The sequence below is a fragment of the Indicator indicator genome, chromosome 13, assembly GCF_027791375.1.
Source record: "Indicator indicator isolate 239-I01 chromosome 13, UM_Iind_1.1, whole genome shotgun sequence".
NCBI classification, from domain to species: Eukaryota; Metazoa; Chordata; class Aves; order Piciformes; family Indicatoridae; genus Indicator; species Indicator indicator.
Genome location: NC_072022.1, coordinates 20,191,217 through 20,214,846, shown reverse-complemented (window position 1 = coordinate 20,214,846; position 23,630 = coordinate 20,191,217). Strand labels below are relative to the sequence as shown.

The window sequence follows — 23,630 nt, the reverse complement described above, 5'->3', positions numbered from 1 at the left end:
TCACCCATTCAGTTTGATGAAGCATCCCCCCTCCTCTGAGCAGCTCTGTGCTCAGGCTGCAGGACACTCCCTCCCCCTCCCCCCCCCCCCGCAGTTCATGACCCCCCCCCCAAAAAAAAGGAGAACACTGCACCTACTGCATCCTGGGTTTATTTATGCTGCACTTGCTGGGCAGGCAGGCAGGAAGGGGGTCCTTGCAGCCTACCTCAGGGCAACCCACCCTAGCCCAGGGGCCCGTTGGAGAGGCAGGGTAGGCAGTGAGGCAAGGTGGCACCAGAGCAGGGGAGAGAGCAGGGAGTGACGCCCAGCTCTCCTCAGCACTACAGACTTGAGACCTTGGGGAGGACAGAGCAAGCGAACCTCAGGGTGTGGGGGGAAGAGGCAGGGGGTCACTTTCAGCAGCAAAGGCCTTGTTTCCCTCTGGGATGGCAGAGGGGACAGTGGCGTGTGATGGAGCCAGGCTAGTGTTCAGCCAGTTAAGAAAAAGGGAGAAAGAGAAGCAAAGAAAAATGGAGAACAGCTCCTCTCTTGCCCCGCAGAGCACGGAGTTAACCAGGGGAGTCGGGAGGTGACACCTCTTCCCCTCCTCTCGGCAGAGCAGCAGCTCCAGGCACAACCTTTCCAGTGTGCCCAGTGCCAGGCGTTAGCCTTGGCCAGTGGCAGAGCACTTGGCATGACCCTGGCCACACACAGCACCAGGCTTCTGCTCCCTCGCTGTCTGGCCCTGGGAAGGGAGAGCAGTTCAGGTGGCAGTTGGATGGCATGGATGATGGTCCATGCAGGCAGCAGCATCCTTGGCGCTCTGCCAGGCACAGTTAGGATGGATGCCCAGGTGGCTGAGCTTTGCACTCCAGTCCCCCAGCACAGTCCATCTCCTGCCTCCCTTATAGGAAACCCTCCTTCCGGAACTGCTCCTTCAGGATGTCTCTGTATTGGTCAAAGCCGCCCTCAATGCGGGTCACGGTGGCATTCTCACACACCCACAGCTCCTGGCACACCAAACGGATGAAGCGCTCATCATGGGACACCAGAATTATACCACCCTGCCAACACATGAGGGGGTGGGAGAAAAGGGAACTTAGTAGAGTACAACCCAGGGTCCAGAGCTGGTGGCATGAAGATCCTGTGCCCCTGTCCAGCCTGCGCCCAGGACTTCAGGTTTCCATCTCACTCAGTTAAAAGTGAACAATCTTTCACTGGCAGGGGCCTAGTCCCAACCTTTCCTTCCTGCAGGGGACAGAGAGATCACATAGGGAGGAGGTATGTGCTTGAGTACATATTCAGCCTCTCCTTCGAAGGCAAGTGGAGGCTTTGTTACTGGCTCTCCAGGTCTATGACAACTTCAGAGATGGACATTCCGGGTGGAGTTAATGACAGTCAAAAGGCAGCTGGGTGAGTCCCCGAGCAACCCCAGTTAAGTTTTTCTTTCACAGGAAAGCTGCTCCAACCAAGCAACTATAAGCCAGTGAGAACCAGGATGACCACAGCAGTATCTGGAGGCTGAGTCTTTGGAGGTCAGCCATAAAAAGTGCCTAAGGAAGATCTGAGTGGCCCCAAAGCAGGGCTGAGTGGCACAGGCAGCATGTGAGAACTCACAGGATGTAAGGTGACTGGTCAAAATGGGGGGACAAGATGCTCCCTGGTCTGCTGTTGCCTTTCACAGTCTCCCCTGGCCAAAGCCACCAATTGGAAAAAAACCACCAGGTTGGACAGCTAAGGCAGAAATGTGAATGACTCTCCAAATTCTGTTCCAGACTTGAAGCCACCTCTGGCATCCAACCACCCACCTCTGGCTGAGATACCAAGTAACAAGAGCTGGAGATTGCAGTAAGTGTAAGGAAAAGGAGAGGTCTTGCAGAGGGAACCTTACCCGGAACTTATTCAGTGCCTTTGCCAGTGCCTCAATGGTCTCCATGTCCAAGTGATTTGTCGGCTCATCCAGGATGTAGAAGTTTGGACTGGAAGGGAAGACAGTTCTGAGCACACAGTGGAAGAGGCTCAGGCTGGCTCACCCATTGCACTCCAGTGACCTCCACCAGGCTGCTGCTTTAGCCACTGAGAGTGACAGCTGTTGGCATGGGCCTTGCCCCAAGACCAGTGTTGCCCTGCTCCAAGGACATCTTTTATCTCTGGGAGCCCAAAGCAGTAGAGAAAGCCACCTGCCACCTCCCACACAGTTGCTCCAGGGTGACAACTCCCTCCCCACAAAAGTCCCAAGGACAAGGCTTTTTCAGGGTAGTAGAAAGTCCCTCCCAGTGAAGCAGGCTCCAGGGATGGAGCCACACAAAAATTAGCAGCATCTGGGAGAAAATTACCAGGACATAGTCATCTGGGCAAAGGCCACACGACTCTTCTGCCCTCCAGACAGGCTGGCCACAGGACGCACAGCCAGCTCTCCTGAGACGCCATAGCTCCCCAGATGATGCCGGTACTCCTCCTCCGTTTTCCCTGCAGAAGTGTGTCACAAAACAGCTATGGCACACAGGGTGTGACGCAGGGCCCTTGGCACTGTGAGCTTTGTGGGTCCCATGGCTGGGCAGCCTGTGCCAGACTGGCAGGGTGAGCTGGAATTTGGCTGCTGCTTGCAGGCAACTGTCTTGTGAGCAGGGTGTTTGCAAGGAAAACCCAACTGACACAACCAGGACAGGGCCTGCAGGACTGGTGACTGACTCCCAGTGATGCTTCCCCCAACTCCCTGTCACCACATGACCTAACGTCAAGAGGTAAAGAAAGGAGCCAGAGCCTTTGGCAGCTGGGAAAGGGGGTGCTCATCAGGAAAACAGGATCTGCCCCTGGCCACAGTGGAGCACCAGCCTGAGATCTGCAGACTGCTAGCCACCCCTGCTTGTCATGGTTGGTGTCCTGAACTTGGCTGGACGTGGGGACTTCACCCAGAGCAGGTGGTGTCATTGAAGCACAGATGTGACAGAGCCTTCTGCCCAGAGCCACAGACCAAAACAATACTGGTCTGTGTGTGGCATATGCAATGGGCCCAGATCTTCTGGGTCTCCAAAACTCACCTGGGAACTTTCTTGCCAGTAACTCTACAGCACTGATGTTCAAGTCCAGTTGATCTACATGGTGCTGGCTGAAATAACCAATCTTCAGGTTTCTGTAGGATATGAAGAGAGATCAGGAGCTGGCACCAGTCCCTGCAACCATGGCACTCACAGCTGCAGCTACAGGAAGGGGGGCACATGCACGGGTGTGCAGGACCCATCCCCATCACTTGGGCAGCCATCACTCCAAAGCATAGTCCACAAGCCCTCCAAGCTGCACCACTCCTCCCAGTCCCTCAGTCCTTCCTACCAGGTACCTGTGAGCATGTCTGATGCCTCTGACTGGTGCCAGCTCTCCCATTAAGATCTTTAGCATGGTCGACTTGCCAGCTCCATTCTCCCCAACCTAGAGAAGCAGCAGCAGCATTGGAGAATGTGAAATCCATGCAGGTATTTTGGAGAGGGGGACAGTGATCAGAGAATTTCATCTCTCTTGGATAAGGGGAGCAGGATGAGTCTAACCAGTGACTAACTACCCAGAACTGCATTTCTACCACTGAGATCAGGCACAGGCAACAAGGCTACAAGATATTCCCTCCCCAGCCTTCAAGCCTAAGGATGACGTGGTCCCAGCCTCATTTACAAGCAGAAAGCGTCTCTCTGCTGCCCCATCCAATCTAGCAGGAGCCCCCACTACATGTGGCTGTTGTCAGCTAAGAGGGAGCCAGAGAGAAGTTGGCCCAAGTCTCCTCTCAGAGGCGCTTGGTGAAAGGATGAACAGGTCAGAAATTCTAACTGGAATTCAGAAAAATGCTCTATTGTTCTTAAAAATGAGGATGATCAAATGCTGCAATGGGACCCAGAGGAATGAGAGAAATAGTCCTCCCTGGATGTATCCAGAATTCAACCAGACAAGGAACTGAGCAATCTGAACTATCACCAAAGCTCACCCTGCTTTGAGCAGGGAGCTGCTAAGGTCTCTCACAGCAATGTTTATTCTGCAGTCCCCACGTACCACACAGATGCGGGACTCCAGGTCAGCAGACACGGAGAGGGAACGGAAAATGTAGTGACCTGGGTCGTAGTAGAAGTCTACTTCATCAAGCTGCAGGACTGGGGGAGAGAGCTTCTCGAAGCCATCAGGGAACCTAGGAAAGTAGAAAGAGTTGAGAGGCAGCCAGGAACTTCAAAGACCATCTTCCTGGCTCCCTGGTACTATCTCTGCAATCCTCAAGGTGACAAGCGGGGCTCCCTACCATGAAGGACCTCTGGGACAGATCATCAGAAGAGGACACAGATCTGCCTTGGCCCCAGAAGGGAACCCAGACTGAATGTGGGGGTCTGTTTGGGTTCCCTGTCAGAGGAAGGCTGGCTCACAGGAATGGGTTTTTGTCCCAGCTGGGACAGGACCCAGGAGGAGCTCATATCAGAAACAGAGCAAGGCACCCTCTAAGTAAGGGCTCAAAGGACACTTACTTCATGATCACCTCAGACTCCTTGTCCACAGGTTTCAGCTTTGGCCTGCAAGAAGAAGAGACACATAACCAAATGTGCCTTGTACTGGGGGTTGGTTCCCACACCGGAAGCCCAGACTGTGTCTTGAGCTCTGTGACCTCATCATAGCCAAAGCCTCTGGACCAGAAATGGAGCACCCAAAGCACCTCTGTATCTCCCAGAAACCCTGGGGAACCTCTGTTTCTTCTCAAGATCAGTCCCCCTTCCCACCTCCCAGGCAGTAGGACAGACACTTACAGCTTCTCCAACAGCTTGATCTTGCTCTGCACTTGGGATGCCCGGTTGGCATTGTACCGAAAGCGGTCAATGAACACCTACAAGAGAGAGAAGCTTCAGAGAGACCTCAGCCTCCCTCAGCCCCAGCCACCCCACTCTGCTGTCCAACCTCCCACAGCAATACAGCCACACCCATGGGCACGGAAGCATGAAGAAAGGGACACGGCTGGGAGAAGAGTGCCCCTGCTCGCTGGTTGCTTCTAGTACCTGGATGTGCTCACGGTACTGCTGCTGGGCTTCGTACTCTCGCTGCTGGTTCTTCAGACGCTCCTCTTTGGTCTTCATGAAGTTCTCAAAGTCCCCCCGGTATGTGTCCAGCCGCTGTGAGTGTAGGTGGATGATGTCTGTGGCCACTGCATTGAGGAAGTTTCTGTCATGGGATACCACAAGGATGGTTGACTGCCAGGTCTGGAGGAGACAGTGAGAGGGAGGTCTGAGCATCATCATGGTAGAGCACAAGGCTTGCTCCCACCACCCAGCGAGGAGAGGCACCAGCTTGGAGGATATCTCCATCCCTTGCCCTCACTCTGTCTCCAGGCCACCTGCAACCCCCTACCTGCAGGTAGGTTTCCAGCCATAAAATGGCCCTCACGTCCAGCATGTTCGTTGGCTCTGAGGGAAGGAAAGAGGCAAGAGGGATGAGGGTGGCTGGGTTACAGTTTGACATCAGATCAGAAAGGCTGGAGATCAGCACTGTGCAGGAGGAGACCCTGCCTGGGGACCTCCACCCCCAGCTCAGAGGACTCACGTGTAGGTGTGATGGGGTGTGGGCAAAGGAGCTGAGGGTCAGCGAGGGATGCTTTCCTCACTCCATACCAGTACCCAGACCCTGATGCCCAGCAGCAGCATCTCACCCAGGCCCCACCACGGGCACCTCCTAGCCCCAGGATCACCTCCTGTGGTAAAGGGCATCCCCAGGGCACATCACAGGGACAGGTGAGGGAAAGGGACTGCTTGGGGTAGGATGACATACAGACCACTTCCAGATGGGGCACAGGGCAGAGCTCTGCTGAGTGCAGAGAAAGCAGTCACCCAAGGAGACTTCCATCTCTGCCTGCCATGCCAGGGGAGCACTGTGAACCCTGCCAGTCCAGCCCCATCATGCAGGGCTATTTTGAGCAGGCAGCTAAAGGCCATGGCACATTCCCAACCCCAGCAAGAGCGCAGACAGGCCCAGCAGCCGTGTCAGAGGGGACTGGCAGTATCGACTTACCATCCAGCAGAAGGAGATCTGGCCTAGGAAAAAAAAAGGGCATGGGTAGGAGAAGCAAAAAGAGGACACGATCTGTGTGGAGCACGTGTCACTACATACACAGAGCTGCAATGCCTCCAACACTCTCCCACCCTGAGAGTCCAGTTTGAGAGGATCCCCAGGCAGTACCCCTGCACCTCATAGCACAAGCAGCAAGGAAGGTTAACTCCATAGCATGAAGGCCTGGACAACTAACCTGGCAAATAGGGCTCTGGCCAAGGCCAATCTCATTCTCCAGCCTCCGGAAAACTCTCTGAGAAGAGAAGAGGTTGCAGAGAAGGGTTACTGTTCAACACAGAACAATTCTGTGTTTGCTTGCTGCTCCCCCTGGCCCTTTTGGCTTTGTCCAGAGGCAGCTTATCCCTGCAGAGATCCCAGACACAGCAGAAGATCCATGGTCCATCAGACAGGTGGCGTGGCACCCCCAGGACAGGAGACTACATGGGATGGGCATGAATCCCATCTAGTCGCTCCCCTCAGGGCTCCCCTGACTCAATGCCCAGAGCTCAGAGACTTACTTGGTTGTCTGTTCTTGCATCTTTGCATTAAAGCCCAGCCCAGCGAGAATGACAGATGCCCTGGGGAAAACAGAAGAGAACTGGAAACCAGATACAGCATCTGACAGCAAAGTACAGCCTGACATCTTGGACCCACAGCCACTAAGGGGCCTCCGGTGCATGGTTTAAAGCCATTCTGGCACAGAAAACTTCTCTGCACACCAAAGAGCAGCACTTGGGTGGGAAATGCAACCCAGAGAGACACCACATCCAGCATTCACATAAAGTTCCAGGAGATGTGCAAGAAGCTTTTAGCTTTTTGGCCAGTAGAAGAGTCACTACTATTGACATACCAGAAATGTTGCCCAGACACCCAGAACCTGGGGAGGACTGAGAGGAGCAGCAACAATGCAAGACACTTGGGGCACAAAAAAGTCCCTTCAGTTCTGGGGGGAAGTTTCACTACTCCTAAGCCAGCAAAGCTGTGACAGGAGACAAGAAGAGCAGTAGGGAGAGACCCCCATCCCCTTGTGCTGGATCCCAAGGCCACAGCATCACCCTTCTGTGCCCAAACCACTGCCCATCTCTGACCATGCCAACAGACTGCGATGCCCACAGGGCTGTCTCACCTTGCTGGGGCCTTGTCTGCTTCAATCTCCTCCAGCTTTGCGTAGATCTCTGATAACCTGGCACCTTCTGTCCCTTCTCCCCTGGAGCAGGACAAAGAGGAGTATGTGGGACTGAGTAGGGTTAGAGTTTGAGTGCTTGAGGAGGCTGATCTCCCCAAGCAGGACTAAGGTGGGCAAGATGCAGCCCAGCCCCACCAGAGCCAAAGGGAGAGATCTTAAACTGAGACCTCATGGTTAAGAAGCTGTAGAAGGGCTGGAAGCTCAGTGGCAACATCTCACCTGCCAGCATTAATCTTGGCTGTCAGATCCCTCTCCTCCTGCAGCAGGCTCTCACGAGTGGTGTCACATTCCAGCACACTCTGCAGTGCTGGTGTCTCGTCCCCTGCCACCTCCTGCTCCACATGGAGGATGCTGATGTGTGAGGGGATGCGCAGGCTGCGGTTGGCAATCATCTTCAGCAGCGTAGTCTTCCCCAGCCCATTCCTGCCCACAAGCCCATAGCGCCGTCCAAATGCCAGGTTCAGGTCTGCTCCTGTCAGAAGGACACTGAAACAAGAAAATGTGTCAGATGGTGCCCCAGAGACAGAGATACCTGGCAGCTACCTACCCCCAGGATATTCCAGGCTGTGCTGGAACTAAGCAACCATCGTGGACTTATACCCAAAGCCAGCAGAGTCAACAACAAAGTTGCTTTCTCAGGTTTCCACAGAATCAGAGAATCAGCCAGGTTGAAGGAGACCTCCAAGATCATCAAGTCCAACCCATCACCCAACCCTATCTAATCAACTAGACCATGGCACTAAGAGCCTCATCCAGGCTTTTCTTAAACACCTCCAGAGACGTCAACCCTACCACCTCCCTGGGCAGCCCATTCCAATGGGCAATCACCCTTTCTGTGAAGAACTTCTCTCTAAGATCATGCCTAAACTTCCCCCTCTGCAGCTTGAGACTGTGTCCTCTTGTTCTGTGTCCTCCCACGCCCTCTGTAATATCTTAACCACTCTCCAATTCCTTGTGGTCTGAAACCCCAGCCAGGATCTGACCCACCTCTCCACCTGCACTCACCGCTCACCGAAGGACACATCGAAGTTCTCAATGCGCACATCGTACGACTTGTTCTTGCCTGACGACTCCATGCGAGTCTCCTTCTTGCTGGCAGCTTGGCTGGCAGAAGCCTCCTCAAGTACCCTGCAGGTAGGCAGAAGACAGAAAAGGGAGATCAACAGGAAAGCTCTGGTGCAGCCAGATCACAGCCATGCTCAGCAGAATGGGATGGGGATGTTCACGGTGCTCTCCACACTCACGGAGGGCCAGATGACTTCAGGGAATCCCGCTCCATCCTCTTGTCCTGCTTAGCTTTCAGCTTGGCTTCCGCCTTCTCCAATTTCTTGGCATTCACCATCTGGGGCACAAAACAGACAGTTTAAAGAATGCAGAGCATCTTCAACAGAAGCCCCAAAAGCCCAGCTCCAGGAGAAAAGAAGATCAATCAACACCTCACACACGGAAAGAATCAAGGTAGGACAGAGAACTGGGACAGATTCACGTTTTCAGGAAGCCAATTGGGCCAGAAAATCAGGAATGATATCCTAAATCAACTGCTCATACACTACAGTTCTGTCTCAGCAAGGCAAAGGGTTTGGCTGACCCTAATGTACGCTCAGTTTCTGTAGCTCCAGGGATGTGGGTCAGCCAAGCCACTTCAACAGCAGCAGCCTGCTATCCCAGTGCCTCCTCTGCTACACCCTGCACCCACCCTCACTCTGTCCCATGAGGTGTTTCCCCTCCTGACATGTTAATCTTCAGCCAGTTTGGAACAAATCCAGCTTACACAGCAGATCAATCACAACAGAGACAAGAAAGCATATAATTAAACCTGAAGGCAAGAAGAAGCCAAATGTTTTAACCTGCCCTCTGGTCTTAGCCCGGCTCTCAGCCCACTCCAATTTATTCCTGCATCACGTTAAATATTTGTGGCTGACCAAGAATGCTCCTAGATATTTCTAGGCAACTCAGTAGCACTGGAGCATGTTATAGACCTGCATGCTAGACTGAAGAGCGTCTTGTAACTGGAGCTGTGACCTCATACCTAGACAGATTGAGTCAGCCTGTAAACTATATTGAGCTCTCTCAATCTCTCAGCAAGGCATGTTCTCCAACATGTCCTTCTCTGAATCGTCTCCAACTTTTCTGAGGATCCTTTTGAGTTGCAGACGTGAAAGCCAAAAAGTGAATCCAGCAGCAGCTCCAGTGCCAAAACCAGCAACAGCTGCCAGCTTTCACTTAAGGCTCCCATTCAGATGCACTAGGATCACGTTAGGTCTCACCCTCCAAAGGAGGGGTTCTTGTCCTCAACATCACCTCAGGAAGAAAGAGCTCTCCAAGAGACCAGCCTGGTAGGGCTTGTCCACCTTGTACACCCACCTTGTATGGTTACTGCTGTCTGTGCTTTGCAGTTCCACAACTGCACCTCACTCACACTCAAACTTTGTCACATCCAATGCAGAGAGCAAGTCAGGTCAATCCTGAGCAGCTCTGCAGGATCAGTAAAGGTGATCCGACTTCCTCCAAGCCACAGGGCACAACTGCTTCCAAACTTCTCTGTTTCTGCTCTGATTTCTCAAACTCTGACAACCCACAGCCATCTCTAAAGCTGGGCTTACAATCTCCCCACAGTGGCTCTCTGGCAAACAGTTGCTCCCTCATAACTTCCCACCTGTAACATCCCAACATCCAGCCATTACCCAGGATTTTATCTCTTGATGACAGTGGCAAGATATAATCCTGGCACATCCTATTTTTTCAAAGCTCTTGTTGCAAAAGCCAAAGTTTCTTGTGAAAGCCAGAGAAGCTGCACTCTAAGCACCACCACTGCATCAAACTATGCTTTGAAGCTCATTAAGAAAGTACAGCAAAACAGACCTTGTCAAATCAACAAGCCTCTTTACCAGAACAAAGTCAAGAGTTTTCCAAATTACAGTGGCTCTGACAACGAGGAGCAGTGCCCCTGCAGCTGTGCCACTCACTAGCATGGCAGCTTATTCCAGCTGCTCTCCAAGGGCATGGTGACCAGAGGAGAGCAGGACACCTGCAGCTTCACATGTTCCCTCTTTGCAGGACGTCTCCTGTCTTATGGACAAGGGCATGGCCCCCCACTTACCGAGGTTTGGCCCCTCTTGAGCAACAGCCCCGGCAGCAGGTCCACACTGGCATCCGCTGCAACAAGATGGTCAGGTTGGTGAGCACGTGCTCCAGTGAGGGTCCACAAAGTGGACATGCCTAAGTCATGCCTTCACCAAGACTGTTCCCTCTCCCAACAGGATGAGGGGGTCAAAAGGTGTCTCTTAACTTTCACCCTAGCTCACCCTATCCCCAGTTCAGCAACTGGGAGAGGAAAAGGGGCATACCCACAAAGGGGAGGAACTAGTCACCAAGGTCAGGTATAGCGACACTCAACACCCCACACCGGTCCTTATTGCTGACACTCTGACGTCAAGGTGAGGATGGCTGGGATACCTGGCTGGGTATCCCCTGCGGGCACCACTCACCGTATCCATCGGTGATCTGGGAGAGCTGGATAGGGGTGTCCAGCAGCACCTGGTTGCAGCGTTGGGCCCGGTCCTCATCTCTGCCACAGAGGAAGAGGAGAGTGAGAAGGAGGAGGATGGAGAGAATGAGGGTGAGGAGTGCGGGGTGACCCTTACAGCTGCAGGGTGTTGAAGAGCCGCTGGCAGATCTCCCGGATGGCGCCCTCGTCCTTGGCGTCCTGCGACACCTCCCGCAGTAGTTCCCCCACCGCCTCCATCAGCTCGTCTACCGACTCGAACTCTGCCCCGCCGTCGTGCAGGATCCCTGCGGGCACACGGCGCCGGGCGCTGCACACCCCTCCGCTCGCGCTGTCGCGACGGACGGCCGGGTGTCGCGATGCGGCCGACAGGTGGCATTCACCCGCTTCCCTAACCTCGCCCGCCTGTCGCGACTCAGGCGCGGCCCGCCTGTCGCAACAGTGGGGAAGAGTCGCGATACACAGCGGGGCGGGAGGCCGAACCGCGGGGAAGGCGGGCACCGCTCACCCGTCACGTAGGCAAAGACCTCGCCGTCCAGGTCGGGGAACTCGCTGCGGAGAATATCGGCGCACGACGCCATAGCGGAAGCAGAGCGGGAGCCCGACCGCGGTGCGGTCCTGTGCCGCGTCCACCGCTCGGAGCCCGGCGCGGCGGCACAGCCGGAAGTGGCCGGGAAGCGCGGGGACCGCCGGGAAGGATGCAGGCAGCCGCCATGCACGCGGGGGCCGCCGGGAAGCGGAGTCCGCGTGCGTGGAACGGAGCCGGAAGCGTGGGGCCGGGAGCGCTGGGTCACGTGCGGCCGTCGTGGGCGGGGCCGGCGGAAGCGGTAGGCGGCCCCTGCCGGCTTTGCTCGCAGAGGAACTGGCGCTGGGCCCCGCAGGGCGCTGCTCCTGTCCCGCTCCCCTGCCCGGCAGGGAGCGCAGGTGCGGCCGTCTGGGGTTCCCCCTCTTTCTTGAAAGAAAAAGGAGTTTCAGCTCCTAGCCCGCAGTCACTGCTCCGAGCTTTGGGGGTTTAGTTCAAGGTACACCTTACAAGGGGAGTTACACGTTACACGTCACACGTCACTGTGGCGAGGCCGCGCCCAGGCACAGGCGTCTGTTCATAAATGAAAGGCAGAGGGATCCTGAGACCAGGACCGCTTACAGCTGCTCCAGCGTCTGGCTTGTGCCTTCATGTACCAGGCACAGCGCTCTCCATGCTCCCAGCGCCCTAAAAGCTGAGTCAGAAGTAAATCCAACACCCCTGCTCTGACACTTTTGGGATAACACTTCCACTAAATCACATTTCTCAAAGACCCATCGAACCTGGCCTTGTGTGGTAAACACACCTGCCGTGCCCTAGGACAGGAAGGCAAGGCGATTGAGCAGCTCCAGGACCAAGGTTATTTACAATCAGCAGGTATTTGTGTTGAATGCAGATCTGCCAAAGAGCTGAAGGAAGGACTTAAAGCAGACTCTGAGGGCCAGGGTGCTCAAGCAAAGACCTTTGCTTAATTAACTGCAATTCTGGACACTCCTCAACATGCTAACAAGGAAAATTAAGTACACACTAAACACCTATGATTACATTACTCAAATTTCCTCTCAACTCATGCTAAATGTCACCTAGAAGGCAGGGAGAACTTGGGCTGGGGTATAAAACCCACAAGAAGGGCATCTGTGTGCAGCATGACCAGTACCACCACCAGCTGCAGGAGCAGCTGCAAGGTAGGAGAAGACAGAGACAAGGATGGTGGATGGGCTGTGCTCCTTTTCCTCCACCCAAGACAGGGACACTTTTCTTGGTGAGAATTGCACCTTCACTATACGGCTGAATTTTAGTTGCATTTCTATTATATACATTAGAGCTATAGCAAAGGCTTGTACCTGACTTAGATGTTAGCCAGGATTTATTAACCTGAGATCATCTTGCAGTTTGTGCATTTACCACCAGCAATCCCAGATCCGTATCTGTCACTTTGAGCAATTAAACCAATTAATTACTTTGTGTCTGAGACAGGCAGACATTGGGATCTTACCATTAACATGACACCTTGGAACACTTCCAGGGACAGGGCATCCACAACTCTGGGCAACCTGTTCCAGTGAATCACCACTTTCTAAGTAAACACCTCTGATTTTTATTTTTTTTCAGCTGCTCACAAGGAAAACCACCAAAGTGCTTAGGGCAAGCATGGGCAGAGATGCTGGGCCTTCAGGAGCCTGGCTACACTTTACCAAGAGGGCAGCAAGTGTCAGGGGAGCCCAGCCATCGGTTTTGGTCAGTAAGCCCTGGGATGAAAGCCCAGAGCACCCTCCTTTCCCCAGAGAGCTGCAGCAGGGGCTGGAATGGAATACTGGCACTGCTTGGAAACAAAACCACCACTTGTTCTTTTCACCTACTAATCCCCTGGCAGCCCAGAGAGGGAAGCCACACAAGCAAGCCTCAACACACTGCAGCCCAGTGCACAGCCCAGGCTTTTGAAGCACAAGCCCTGAACAGCAGCACAGGCAGCCTTCTCCGTTCTACATACTTTATTAGATTCAGAGCTGGACAAATCACAAAGTGTACAAAATGGAGACCACACTACCAGAAGCAGGATTGTGGGTAGCAGCAGCATTTCTGTGGCCCAAAAGCATTTGGTAGAAGTGTGGAGAGGGCAGGCTAGAACAGGGGTTCTTGCTGCCAACTGCATTTTTAGATTCCCCAAGGACAGACACTGCTCACATCCTGACAGAGCTCAGCTGATCTGCACTCCCTGGGACAGAGGGGCCACGTTTCAAATTTGTTTGGAAAGGACAGACTGGCTCAAGCCAGCAGTGGGGGTGTGGTAAGTGCTCTAAGGACCAGAAATGCTGTGCCACCCACATACACACCAGCAAGAGCCTAAACCCTCATTCTTTTTGGTCACAAACCTTCCCACAGCAGGACTCTATACTGACGACTTTGCAAGAAATAAAAAGGTGATGGTGAGATCTGGTGAGCCCACCACCTCTCCTCTGAGGAGGCCCGACAAACTCACCATCCCAGGCATCTCAGACTGGCCAGCAACATCTACCACAACAGCAATAGCTAGTACAGAAGCCAGGGTAACTTCAACTCAGATTTGTCCAGTCTATGCTTAGGTCTATTCTACGAGTACATATGCACAAGAACTTCAAAAATACTAGGATATGATGCAAGTAGTGAGACACCAACAGAAGAGTTTAATGGTGGAAGTTCCCTAGAAAGATCACAAGAGGATGGGAGTTAGACTAGCCCTTCCCCACCCTGGGACAGGGAGCAGGAGGCTGACTGCACCCCTGCCTGCCACTGCATTCTGAATTTCAGCTGCAGTGTGGATGGTAACTGAGCACAGGCAGGGGACTCCACTCCCAAGGTGAGCCACAGGGTCTTTCAATCTGCGTAGAGGGGCCAGGCAGATGCTTTCTCAGAATGTAGCTGAAGACTGAGGAGAGGTGGAGGATGGCTTGGAGAAGAGGGAGCCTGCCAGCCTACTAGGGCTAGCATCTGGTCTCGTAGATCCCACTCCTGCCGATGTACCTCACCCATTTTATCACATCATGGTCACTGTAGTTCAGCTTTGGCTCAAAGACTTTCAGGTAGCGCACCTTCAGCCCAGAAGGTGCAAATGGAACCTGGGGAGAAAGGGGAAAGTGACACAGGGCATTGGAATAAAGGAGTAAGATGCTCTTCATATACAAATGCCAGAGGACCCCTAGGCTAGGAGTCTAGAAACATACACCAAGAGCCACTCTTCCCTTCTCCTTGCATGCATGATGACAGACTCCAGTGGCTTTAAGAGCAACTTCCATCCATTAGCTTTGCCACCTGGCTGGCCTGATGTTGGGAAGTTTTATGTCAGCTTGGGACAGGGAGCACTCCAGTGTCTGTAAGACTGGGCTGACAAAGCTTCCCTAAGTTTGGCTGCACCCTGGGAGGCAGACAGGAACTCACCTCAAAGTTCATGGAGATCGGGGGCCGAGCCCACTTCTTCTTGTCGTTGGTGGGCAGCAGCTCAATCTCCGCACTGATCTGGGATTCCTTCATTCCAGCCATACGTTTTATCCTATCAGAGAAAGCCCATAAGTGAGAAGGTGCCTAAGGTTACTTTGCTACGCATGCTCAGGGCAGAGAGAAGAACCAAACAGACTCTGCCTCCTCAAGCCCTGCCCCTCTAGCACCCGAGACCAAACACACTTACTTCCAGACAATGGCATTCTCACTGGCCTTGTACTTTGCCTTCCCTTTCATACAGATGACCTGCACTCCACTGGTGTTGAGGGGTGTTGGGATCCGGACCTGTAAAGCAGAATCTTGTGAGCAGGAACAGAGAGAATCTGCACAGTTTCAGGAGACCACCTGTCCTGGACCTCTTGTCCTTCTCTCTCCCATCTCAGGGCCATCAGCTACCACAAGGTATTCTAAGCTATTTCTATGGATTTTCTTCGTTTATTTGGGGTTTTTTTTGTGTTTTGCTTTGAAGGGTTCAAACATTTTTGGATTCCTCCACAGTCAAGTGAGGAACAGGGCAGAGCTCTCCAGCTCAGGCTGCAGAAAATGAGTGAGCATCAGGGAGATGAGCTCAGAAAGAATTGGTTGCACCAAGCTGTGGACAGCCTGGCTTTGTAGCATTCTCTCTCAGAAGGGGACTACGCTGCTAAGCCACCCTTAGCCTGTCTCACAGAGCTCCTAGCCTGCTGCCTGCCTGACATATTGTCAGATCATGCATGCAGAAGAACATGAACTTTTCAGTGGCCAAGACATTAAGCGAACAAATGCTGCAGGCTACAGGATGCAACAAGAATGTCTGTGCAACTGAAAACTTCCACCTCCCTACTTCCTGGCAGTTCACTTCCACAGCACAGCAGCGTGAGCATCTATGAGGCATGCAGTTCACTAACAGCCCTGTACAAGCTTGAGAGGACTCATCTCTGAGGATTCTGCAGCAAGGGACATGATGTAGAGGTATAATTCCCAAGCACAAGAGACCATAGAGTTTTTATTCTCTCACCTCTATCTTCTGGGCCAGCAAGGAAGGTTTAAAATTTGATTTGATCACCACCTTAACTTCCAGCTTGGTCCGACCCACCTCCCGCACCAGTGGGATCACACGGAAGGGCAGGATAATGTCCTTAGTGGTTCGGTATCTGCAAGGATGGAAGCACCAATGAGCCTGGGGAGGAGTTAACTCTCTTACAACCTCTACATAAAGGGAGCATCTTAGAAACACCATCCAGAAAGAGCCCTCGCAGAAGCTCTGTGCTGCCATAGGGCAGTGATATAAAACTTGGGACTCAAGAAATTATCTGGCTCATAGTATCACAGTACATTAGAAGTTGAAAGGGACCTCAAGAGATCATCAAGTCCACCCCATCTGCCAAAGCAGGATCACTTAGGGTAGTCCACACAGGAATGCATCCAGGTGGGTTCTTTCAAAGTCTCCAGAGAAGGAGATTCCACAATCTTGCTGGGAAGCATGTTCCAGTGTTCTGTCACCCTCACTGTAAAGGAAGTTACTCCTCATGTTGAGGTGAAATCTTCCACGTTTAAGCTTGAACCCATTGTTTCTTGTCTTACTAATGCACACCACCGATGTACTAATGGCCCCCTCCACTTGATACCCACCCCCTCAGATATTTACACATTGCCAAAGGCCCGGTTCAAGGACATCACTTTTAAGAGTTAAAAAACACAGATACAGCAGGCTAAAGGGTAAGGAAACCCACATCTAACTCTATGGTTGTGGAAAAGAAAACCATGCAGCTGTGCCTCATTTACAGCAGAAGGATTTGTGGGATACCCTACAGATTCCACTCTGAAAACAAAGCAGCAAGTGAGTATTTGTCAGGTACTCAAGGGCTGCAAGCCTGTCTAAGAGCAGCAACATAACAGTGGCAGCCAGCAGACATCAACATCAGCCCCTTCATCCCCCACCACAGTACCTCATGAGCTCAAACTCTCCATCTGGTGGAATGAAGCTGATGCTCCTCTCCGAATCAAACTTGCTGAGCCTCACGCACTGGTGGAAAGTGCAGTCGTCGATGGCGATCGACTGTTTGCCACTAAAAATACAAGAGACAGTTAAAGAAGTGTGCAAGCTGCGGCCCTGGCACCATGGTGCAGTCAGTCTGCACAGACAAACTACTCTACAGAGCATGTTGCCATCACAAGTGTCCAGGAAATGGGGAGGCAGGAAGAGATTTAGGGGACAGCAGCCTCTTGATTCAGACTTTCCTTGTTTCACCACCACAAAAAACGTATTTCAGGAAGCTTGTTTGAAAGAATTCTATCCCTCTTCTCCCCAACGAAGGGAGAGAGTAGAGGAACATCCTTCTGTCATTGCCAGCAACACAGAACTTAGATTTGCCTGACAGCAACACCTCAGTATGGCAAAGACAGCCTGCTAGCCCAAGTCTTCCTGCAGCACAGTTCAAAGGAGAGAAAACACTTTCCTGTCCACAAAGCTATCCCACTGCCACACAGCCAGGAGATGCCAAGTTCGGGGTCTTCGCAGCTCTTGATTTCCACACTGCTAGCAGGTGGTTTGATTCTGAATCCAAAGACCATAATATTATGTCATAAAAGTTTTTCTCTCTCATTTCCCAAAATCTACACAGCTGCATCTGTCCATCCAGGTGCACTGGCCTAACCCATCAGCACTGAACTTGTGCTCGGTTCTTGTCTCTGGGAATCCTTGCTACAGGTCCTGAGGCTAGCCAACAACTCTAAGGTACCAGGAAGGAGCATAAAATGGGAAAACAGTACCCACAGCAGAGGCAACAGTGTAGAGAAGGTCCAGCAGTGTAGCACTGTGATATTTAAAGCTGCCTCAACTGCTGGGAGCAACAGGACAACCATGCAAATGTGCTGAGATCATATAAGCACTACAGGCAGATTTCAGCTGTCCTGGGAACCACCACTACCTGTACAAACGGGAGGCAGATTGACCCTGGACTAAGCAGCTCTTTAGTTATACAACCCAGTGGTATAGTTCACGCTTCATAAATGGGTGCTGCTTCTTCCTCATCTATTGCCCAAATGACAGCCAACATCAGGTAACTAGTTCCTGTTTCTTTGGAAAACTGCTGGGAAAGCACTGCTGCCTAGCACTGTTCCAGGTTTCTGGCAGCATTACTCAGGGTTTGGTGTTGCCACATGCTAGATGCCCAAAAGCAGTTGGCAGCAGCTGTCCCTTTCGGTCCCCCTCATAACATCTAAGCTCTTGCCTGCTGCAGAACCACAGCTAGGGAGAGCCACCTAGCAAAACTCTGTCCATCCTGCTTCTGTAACAAAAAAAAAAAGCACATTTATAGGCAAAGGCATTCATGGCAGAGAAACTTTGGGACATTACTGACTCTTCAGAGGCCTACACAGATGATGGGCACACCTCTGAGGCTCATCCACATTACTAGCTAGATTCAGGTATAAGAAAGATGGCTTAAAAGTGACAGTGAAGTGATAGCTCTTGGCTTGGTTCTGAGAGAAAAGGCAAATAAATAGCAGCTCAGCTCCATTTACAGGAACCATCATGGAAAGTGTCTGAGATCCAAGTTACATGCACAAACCACACAAAGCAAGAGACAGGGTAAGAGCAGAGTGCACACAGAGCTGAAGCAGATTATCTACCTTCCCAATTCACTGGGGGTCAGCAAAAAACAAACAACAAAACAACCAAGAGAAACACAGTTGAGTTGCACATAGTGAGAGAAAAGTGGCAGTCCCTTTGTTCTCATCTCTTCACCCCAAGCAAGACGGCTGGAAAAGGCTTAAGACCTGTTCTCAGCCATGGTGCAGGTACTGACTGAGGTGCAGCTAGGAAGGAAGGAAGGAAGGAAGGTAGGTAGGTAGCTGGGCTCCCAGCAGGGATGAGCCTCCAGTCCACACAGGCACTCACTATCCATCAGCAGGAGGGGCTTACCCAGCGCTTGTCACCTGTTCTGTTTTGTGGCACAAGCAGGTTGTGCGGTCAGAAGGGTTCCTTCTGTGTTCTCTGGGAGCACTATTACTGCTCCCCACGAATAAGTCTGTGCACTGACTAGAATGGCTAGAGACAAATTCTGGGAAAATCCAGCTTGTAGAAATGTTTCCAGCTGCAATAACTCCACACTTAACACTTTGTTTGAATCTTAATATTTGAAGAGCTGTAAAGAGCCCTCTGTACTAAGGCACTCAGGCTGATAGCCTGCATGGCAACTGACCTACACAGAGAACAGTTAGCAGTAATATCTGAAGGGAAGAAATAATCAGCTTTGTCTGTCAAATCACAAAAGCTATTGAGTGCTGCCCTTTCATAAGAGTCCCTGGTGGCCAGTGGCTTTTACCCCAACACATCTTACCTTTTCCCTGTTTCATCTGCAGTCCCTTTGCCCTGTTTTTCAATGACAATCTTGTCATTCATGCCAAACTTGCACTCTGGCATTCCACTCAGGTAACTCTTCATCACCACTCTGCCAGAGACATGAGCACTCAACACCTGACCTGGTATAGACAAAAGCATGGTACAGGACACTTAAGCCAAGTTCCCACTCACAAATCCCAAAAGGGAGAAAAATGCCAGCTGAACATCTCCTACTTACCCTGGGGGGACATCAAGAGATTCACACTCTCCAGCACATCAAGAAAGAGTTCATTGCGACGATATTTGATCCCTTCACGTCTCCATCCAATCTGTCCAGTCACTTGGCTGGTGATCTGGGACTGCTCTTCCTTAGTCTGAAGAGAAGAGATGACATATTAGACAAATTCAATGACAAAGAAACTTTGCACTAAATCTAAGAGCACACACTTGCTGTTTCTTACATAAAACTGCTTTTGACACCCTCACCATGACGTGGGCATTCCCCAATACAGCAAATTCTGTGTCTAACTAGAAGCTGGTCATAACAGCAGGAAAGGCTCTTCCATTTTGTTAGCTAGTAGGTTTGGCTACAACTAGGTGCAGAGAGGCATGGGACCCACCATGGCATTCAAATCTTCTCAGATTGTCACATCAATCCATGTCAAGCAGAGAAGCAGTTGACAGGCCAGTTCACAATCCTTATTCAACATGAATCCCTGTGGCCATAAGTCAGCCAGTCCCCAAGGACTGCTTCTTAATCACTTCAACACTAACCGAACAAGCATCTAACAGCACCAGGGCTCTAAGCCTCCTAAAAGCACAAAGGATTCTGTTGAAATGCAGAGGGATTTCCTACCTGATGCTACAGGTGGGGTCCAGTCACGCAGAAAGTCAGTAAGTAGATGTGGTGGTAGTAGTAGCAGTAGCAGCAAGTAGGAAGTGTGGTGCACACAGGGTTAACAGGCAAGCAGGTCAATAGTGAAAAAGGGGAGGAAGGGAGAAAGGCAGGTTAGGCTTAAGGCTACCTCAGGACAGGAACAAAGCAAGCCAACTAATCATTAATTAGTAGCTAATTAGCACAAACAAGATGAGGGAGTTTGACCTTTAGCTCTCCTCAGGAAACCCAATACTCCTAGCAGTGAAATGGCTTTTCAGAGTTGGCCCATTATGCACCACCCAAATACAAGGCGGAGCAGAGAGAGTGACAGACAGGCCAAACACCACTCAAGTAATGTTCTTACGAAGGGCAGACTCATGCTGTTCCTAAAGTAAGCCCTGAATGTTTATCACTGCAGAGATACCCAGATCATGGGAAGTAGCAGGCACCCAGAACTGCAGGCACCTTAAGTCTAGGTCCTGTATAAAGCTGAATACTTGCTAATTCTGCTTCATCCACTACAAATGCACAACACAGAAGTGGGTGCTGCTGCAGCAGCCTTCCACTGGGCCCACAGGGTGGCAGTGCATGATCTCAGCTGTAAACCAGCAGTGGTTTAGTTTCACACATGCTCTTGCCACAGACAGTCACTCCTTGAGCAAGCAGAGCCATAACAACATCTAAGAGATTGAGAGTTTTATGCTTCCCTGAAATTACCTAGGTAAGTGCTCAATGAAGTACAAAGTACCTCCCTTGTCTATCCTGAAGAAAAAGCCTCCTCGTTTGCCTTGCTCAGTGCTTTGCGACTTGAGAGGCACATGTAGGTATAACACCCAGTTCCCTGGCTTCCAAAGGCATGATGATAATGTTCCCATGCCCTGCATCAGTGCCACAAATCTCTACTAGTCGCTAGAGAAAGTGACTGGATGGATCTGGAAGAAGATGCCTGGGAAGTGCTGATGCTGAAATCAGCAAGTAGCACAACCTTCCTTAAGAGAGAGACTAAAGTCCCAGGTCTGAAATTTCACAGTATGCCTCAAATCTTTCATGGAGAAAAGTCAGAAAGTTGAGTTTGTCTAGTTTGTCATAACTGTGGATTTCACTCCTTAACTTCAGCAGGACACAAACCCAAGGAAAGCACCACTGGGAACGAAGCAGGGATAAGGGAACACCAGTACCAGGTTACCCAGTCTCAGGTACCTGCCAGAAGTTGGCTGTAAGTCAAGGAGGAGTCTGAGGTTAGACACACCACAGAAGAGAACAGATAAGGAAATATGGCAAGTAGTGTTTCAATTGTTGTCCTTGGACTGTGCCTGGAAAGGATTACTTCTGCCTTCTGCTCTGGGCTGCACAAAATACCCCCACAGAGCTGAATAACTGCTTACTTATGTGAAGTTGAACTCTCAGCTTTACATATTTGTAAGGGAAGGACTAAACCTGCTATTGGATGAAGCAAGATGCTGTGACAGTAGTCTGCACATGAACAGCCTAAGAGCTCATCAGAGCAGACAAAGGCAGAGAGAGCTAGGGAAGGAAGTGAGGGTGGTGGTTAGAGTTTTCCTAGGAACAGGAGCTGACTCAGCTGTCTTGAGTGCTGACTGCCCAAAACAGACTGCAAAGGCCAGAGAGATTTGCAGTAGTGCTCAGTATGGGAGACTGAGACCGGATGCACTCGCATCTGGCCACTGATACTGGCATGTCCTCTTGCAAAACACTGTTTGCTCTTCTAGCAGGAAACGTTGCTCAGGGACAGCTTCTCTCTCACCTCAGAGATGCAGCTAGTCTTGCTAGTAGTAGATTAGAAGTTTTAAAGAGTTTTTAGCAAGTCAGTGCTGACAAATGGAATTGACATAGAGCCTCCAGAGACTTTGACCTCTGCCTGTCCTAAACAAGAACAGTCATCGCCAGGCAGGCTCTTGTTGAACACTTTGCTTCTGGTTTGAGCCTTAGAGATGAAGCTTCACCCGGATCTCTGCTGCAGACAGCTGTAGCACAGAGTCCCAGCTTTTTTCCTGAATCACTTGCTATGCAGAGAATAGGATTGTGTTTTGGGCTAAATCCTCATCATGAATTGCATGGCTGTGTTAGATGGACAAGGTGAGAAATACTCCTTGAGGTCCAAGAAACAGTAACTGTAAGAGTCCTTCAGTTTCAGAGGTTGAACATGCACTATCCAAATGGGAGACCTAGTTTTGAGGGCTGTAGCCCTCAACCCAACCCAAATTAGGTGTCCTTTTCCCCTGGTGCCCTTTATCTTCCACCTCCATGTAAGCTTTGTTGCAAGGGTTAACACTGCCAAACACACAGCTCAGATTCTCATCTCTAACATGAGAAAGCTCAGACTGTACTGACACTAATCTGCAAAGATGCTACAGACAGTGAGAGAGTAACATCAGCTTCCTGACAGCGAGATTCATGAGGCTGAAGAATGCTTCGCTACAAGGCAGGCAGGAGAGCCTGACAGCTCAAAGCACTGAAGACTGGTGGAACACAGACTTGCTCAGTGAGAGCCACACACAGAAAAGCTGTTTCTGATTCAGCAGGTAGATTTGTTTATCTGCTGTTTAAAGATGACACAAAGCAGAGCCTGAAGCCAGGAATCATTTACATGTGAGGGACTGGCATTATCCTAGCTCAGGGCCCTTCGTCCTACATCTTACCATGTGGCAGGGAACATGAGGTGTCACAAATGCTGAGACACCTAGCACAAAATGACACCAAGCTACATCTGAGCTAGGGTGTTCTTGATCTACTCAAGCATCTCCACTCAGCACGGGTCAAATGGTCAGCTGGTAATTTAAGATCATACTTTCTTGAACAGCCATACAGAAAACCAACCAGCAGAGCAGTAATGCACCCCTAAATTCCTCTGGTTACCTGACTCTTGATGCCTTGCTGAGTGATGAAGGTCTTCAGGGCCCCTGTTTCAGAGTTCTGAGGATAGCCGAAGTCCAAGATTTCTACAGAAGGGCAAAAGAAATTTAGTTCAGAGCTGTAAGATATAAACATCTTTGTCAGCAACATGGACAGTGGGATGGAGTGCACCCCCAGCAAGTTTGTGGATGACACCAAGCTGTGGGCAATGGCTTTAAGCTAGAGGTTGATATTAGAAAGAAATTCTTTACAGGGAGGGTGGTGAGACACTGCAACAGGTTGCCCTGGAGATGTTCAAGGCCAGGGTGAATAAGGCCTTGAGCAACCTGGTCTAGTGGAAGGTGTCCCTGTCCATGGCCAGGGGGACTGGAGCTAGATTATCTTTAAGGTCCCTTCCAATCCAAACCATTCTATGAATCTATGAACCTGCTAACACATTACATTTCTGGATGGGTTGCTGGAGAATTCCTCAGCTAGAGAAAACCAGCAGCCTTGCTAAACTGACTTCCCAGTGCAGTGTTTGAGAGACAAGGGGTGATGGAAAGCTGTCCAACTGATTACTTTTCTGGCTTTTAAATACAACAGCATTTCAGGACCAAATATTAACTAGTCTAGCCATGTGCATAGGGCACAGTGAGGAGTTCTTCCAAAAACACCCAATGGGACAATAAAGAGGTTTTATCCAACAGCAGAACAATCTATGGAGCATTTTCTTTAGTTTTTTATTTATGAAGACGCAGTAAAAAAATAAAATCAGAATCTCAATAAAAACCCCAACACAAGAGCATAATGCTGACACTGCAGGATCATCATTGTTGGAGAGAA

The 23,630-nt window shown here is 51.0% G+C and overlaps 2 protein-coding genes across 5 annotated transcripts in view; both read right to left on the bottom strand.

The window, feature by feature from the left end:
* Positions 1 to 634: 634 nt before the first annotated feature.
* Positions 635 to 11,314, bottom strand: ABCF3 (ATP binding cassette subfamily F member 3). Of its 2 annotated transcripts, none has more exons than XM_054385795.1 (21): positions 11,242 to 11,314; positions 10,873 to 11,020; positions 10,710 to 10,796; positions 10,329 to 10,374; positions 8,473 to 8,570; positions 8,234 to 8,356; positions 7,448 to 7,714; positions 7,169 to 7,249; positions 6,561 to 6,620; positions 6,239 to 6,295; positions 6,004 to 6,026; positions 5,347 to 5,402; positions 4,998 to 5,198; positions 4,752 to 4,828; positions 4,476 to 4,520; positions 4,015 to 4,147; positions 3,317 to 3,405; positions 3,021 to 3,112; positions 2,316 to 2,448; positions 1,871 to 1,958; positions 635 to 1,043 (listed from the first exon to the last, which is right to left on the bottom strand). In XM_054385795.1, the coding sequence occupies exons 1-21, from the start codon at positions 11,312 to 11,314 to the stop codon at positions 885 to 887; spliced, it is 2,136 nt and encodes a 711-aa protein (XP_054241770.1). In that variant the 3' UTR covers positions 635 to 884. The 2 variants fall into 2 exon arrangements, with proteins under 2 accessions (XP_054241770.1, XP_054241769.1); XM_054385794.1 differs by having other exon boundaries at positions 10,329 to 10,384; positions 10,717 to 10,796.
* A 1,924-nt stretch (positions 11,315 to 13,238) lies between these two features.
* Positions 13,239 to 23,630, bottom strand: part of AP2M1 (adaptor related protein complex 2 subunit mu 1) — a 29,896-nt gene continuing 19,504 nt past the window's right edge. For 2 of the 3 annotated variants that reach the window (XM_054386327.1, XM_054386328.1), the window contains exons 4-11: positions 22,809 to 22,891; positions 19,293 to 19,428; positions 19,053 to 19,194; positions 16,659 to 16,778; positions 15,728 to 15,863; positions 14,918 to 15,015; positions 14,671 to 14,782; positions 13,239 to 14,351 (exon numbers count right to left, since the gene is read on the bottom strand). In XM_054386327.1, the coding sequence (XP_054242302.1) occupies positions 14,217 to 14,351; positions 14,671 to 14,782; positions 14,918 to 15,015; positions 15,728 to 15,863; positions 16,659 to 16,778; positions 19,053 to 19,194; positions 19,293 to 19,428; positions 22,809 to 22,891 (962 nt within the window). In that variant the 3' untranslated portion in view covers positions 13,239 to 14,216. Of the gene's footprint in view, positions 14,352 to 14,670; positions 14,783 to 14,917; positions 15,016 to 15,727; positions 15,864 to 16,658; positions 16,779 to 19,052; positions 19,195 to 19,292; positions 19,429 to 19,910; positions 19,917 to 22,808; positions 22,892 to 23,630 lie in introns of all 3 variants that reach the window. The other variant, XM_054386329.1, reaches the window with a different exon arrangement.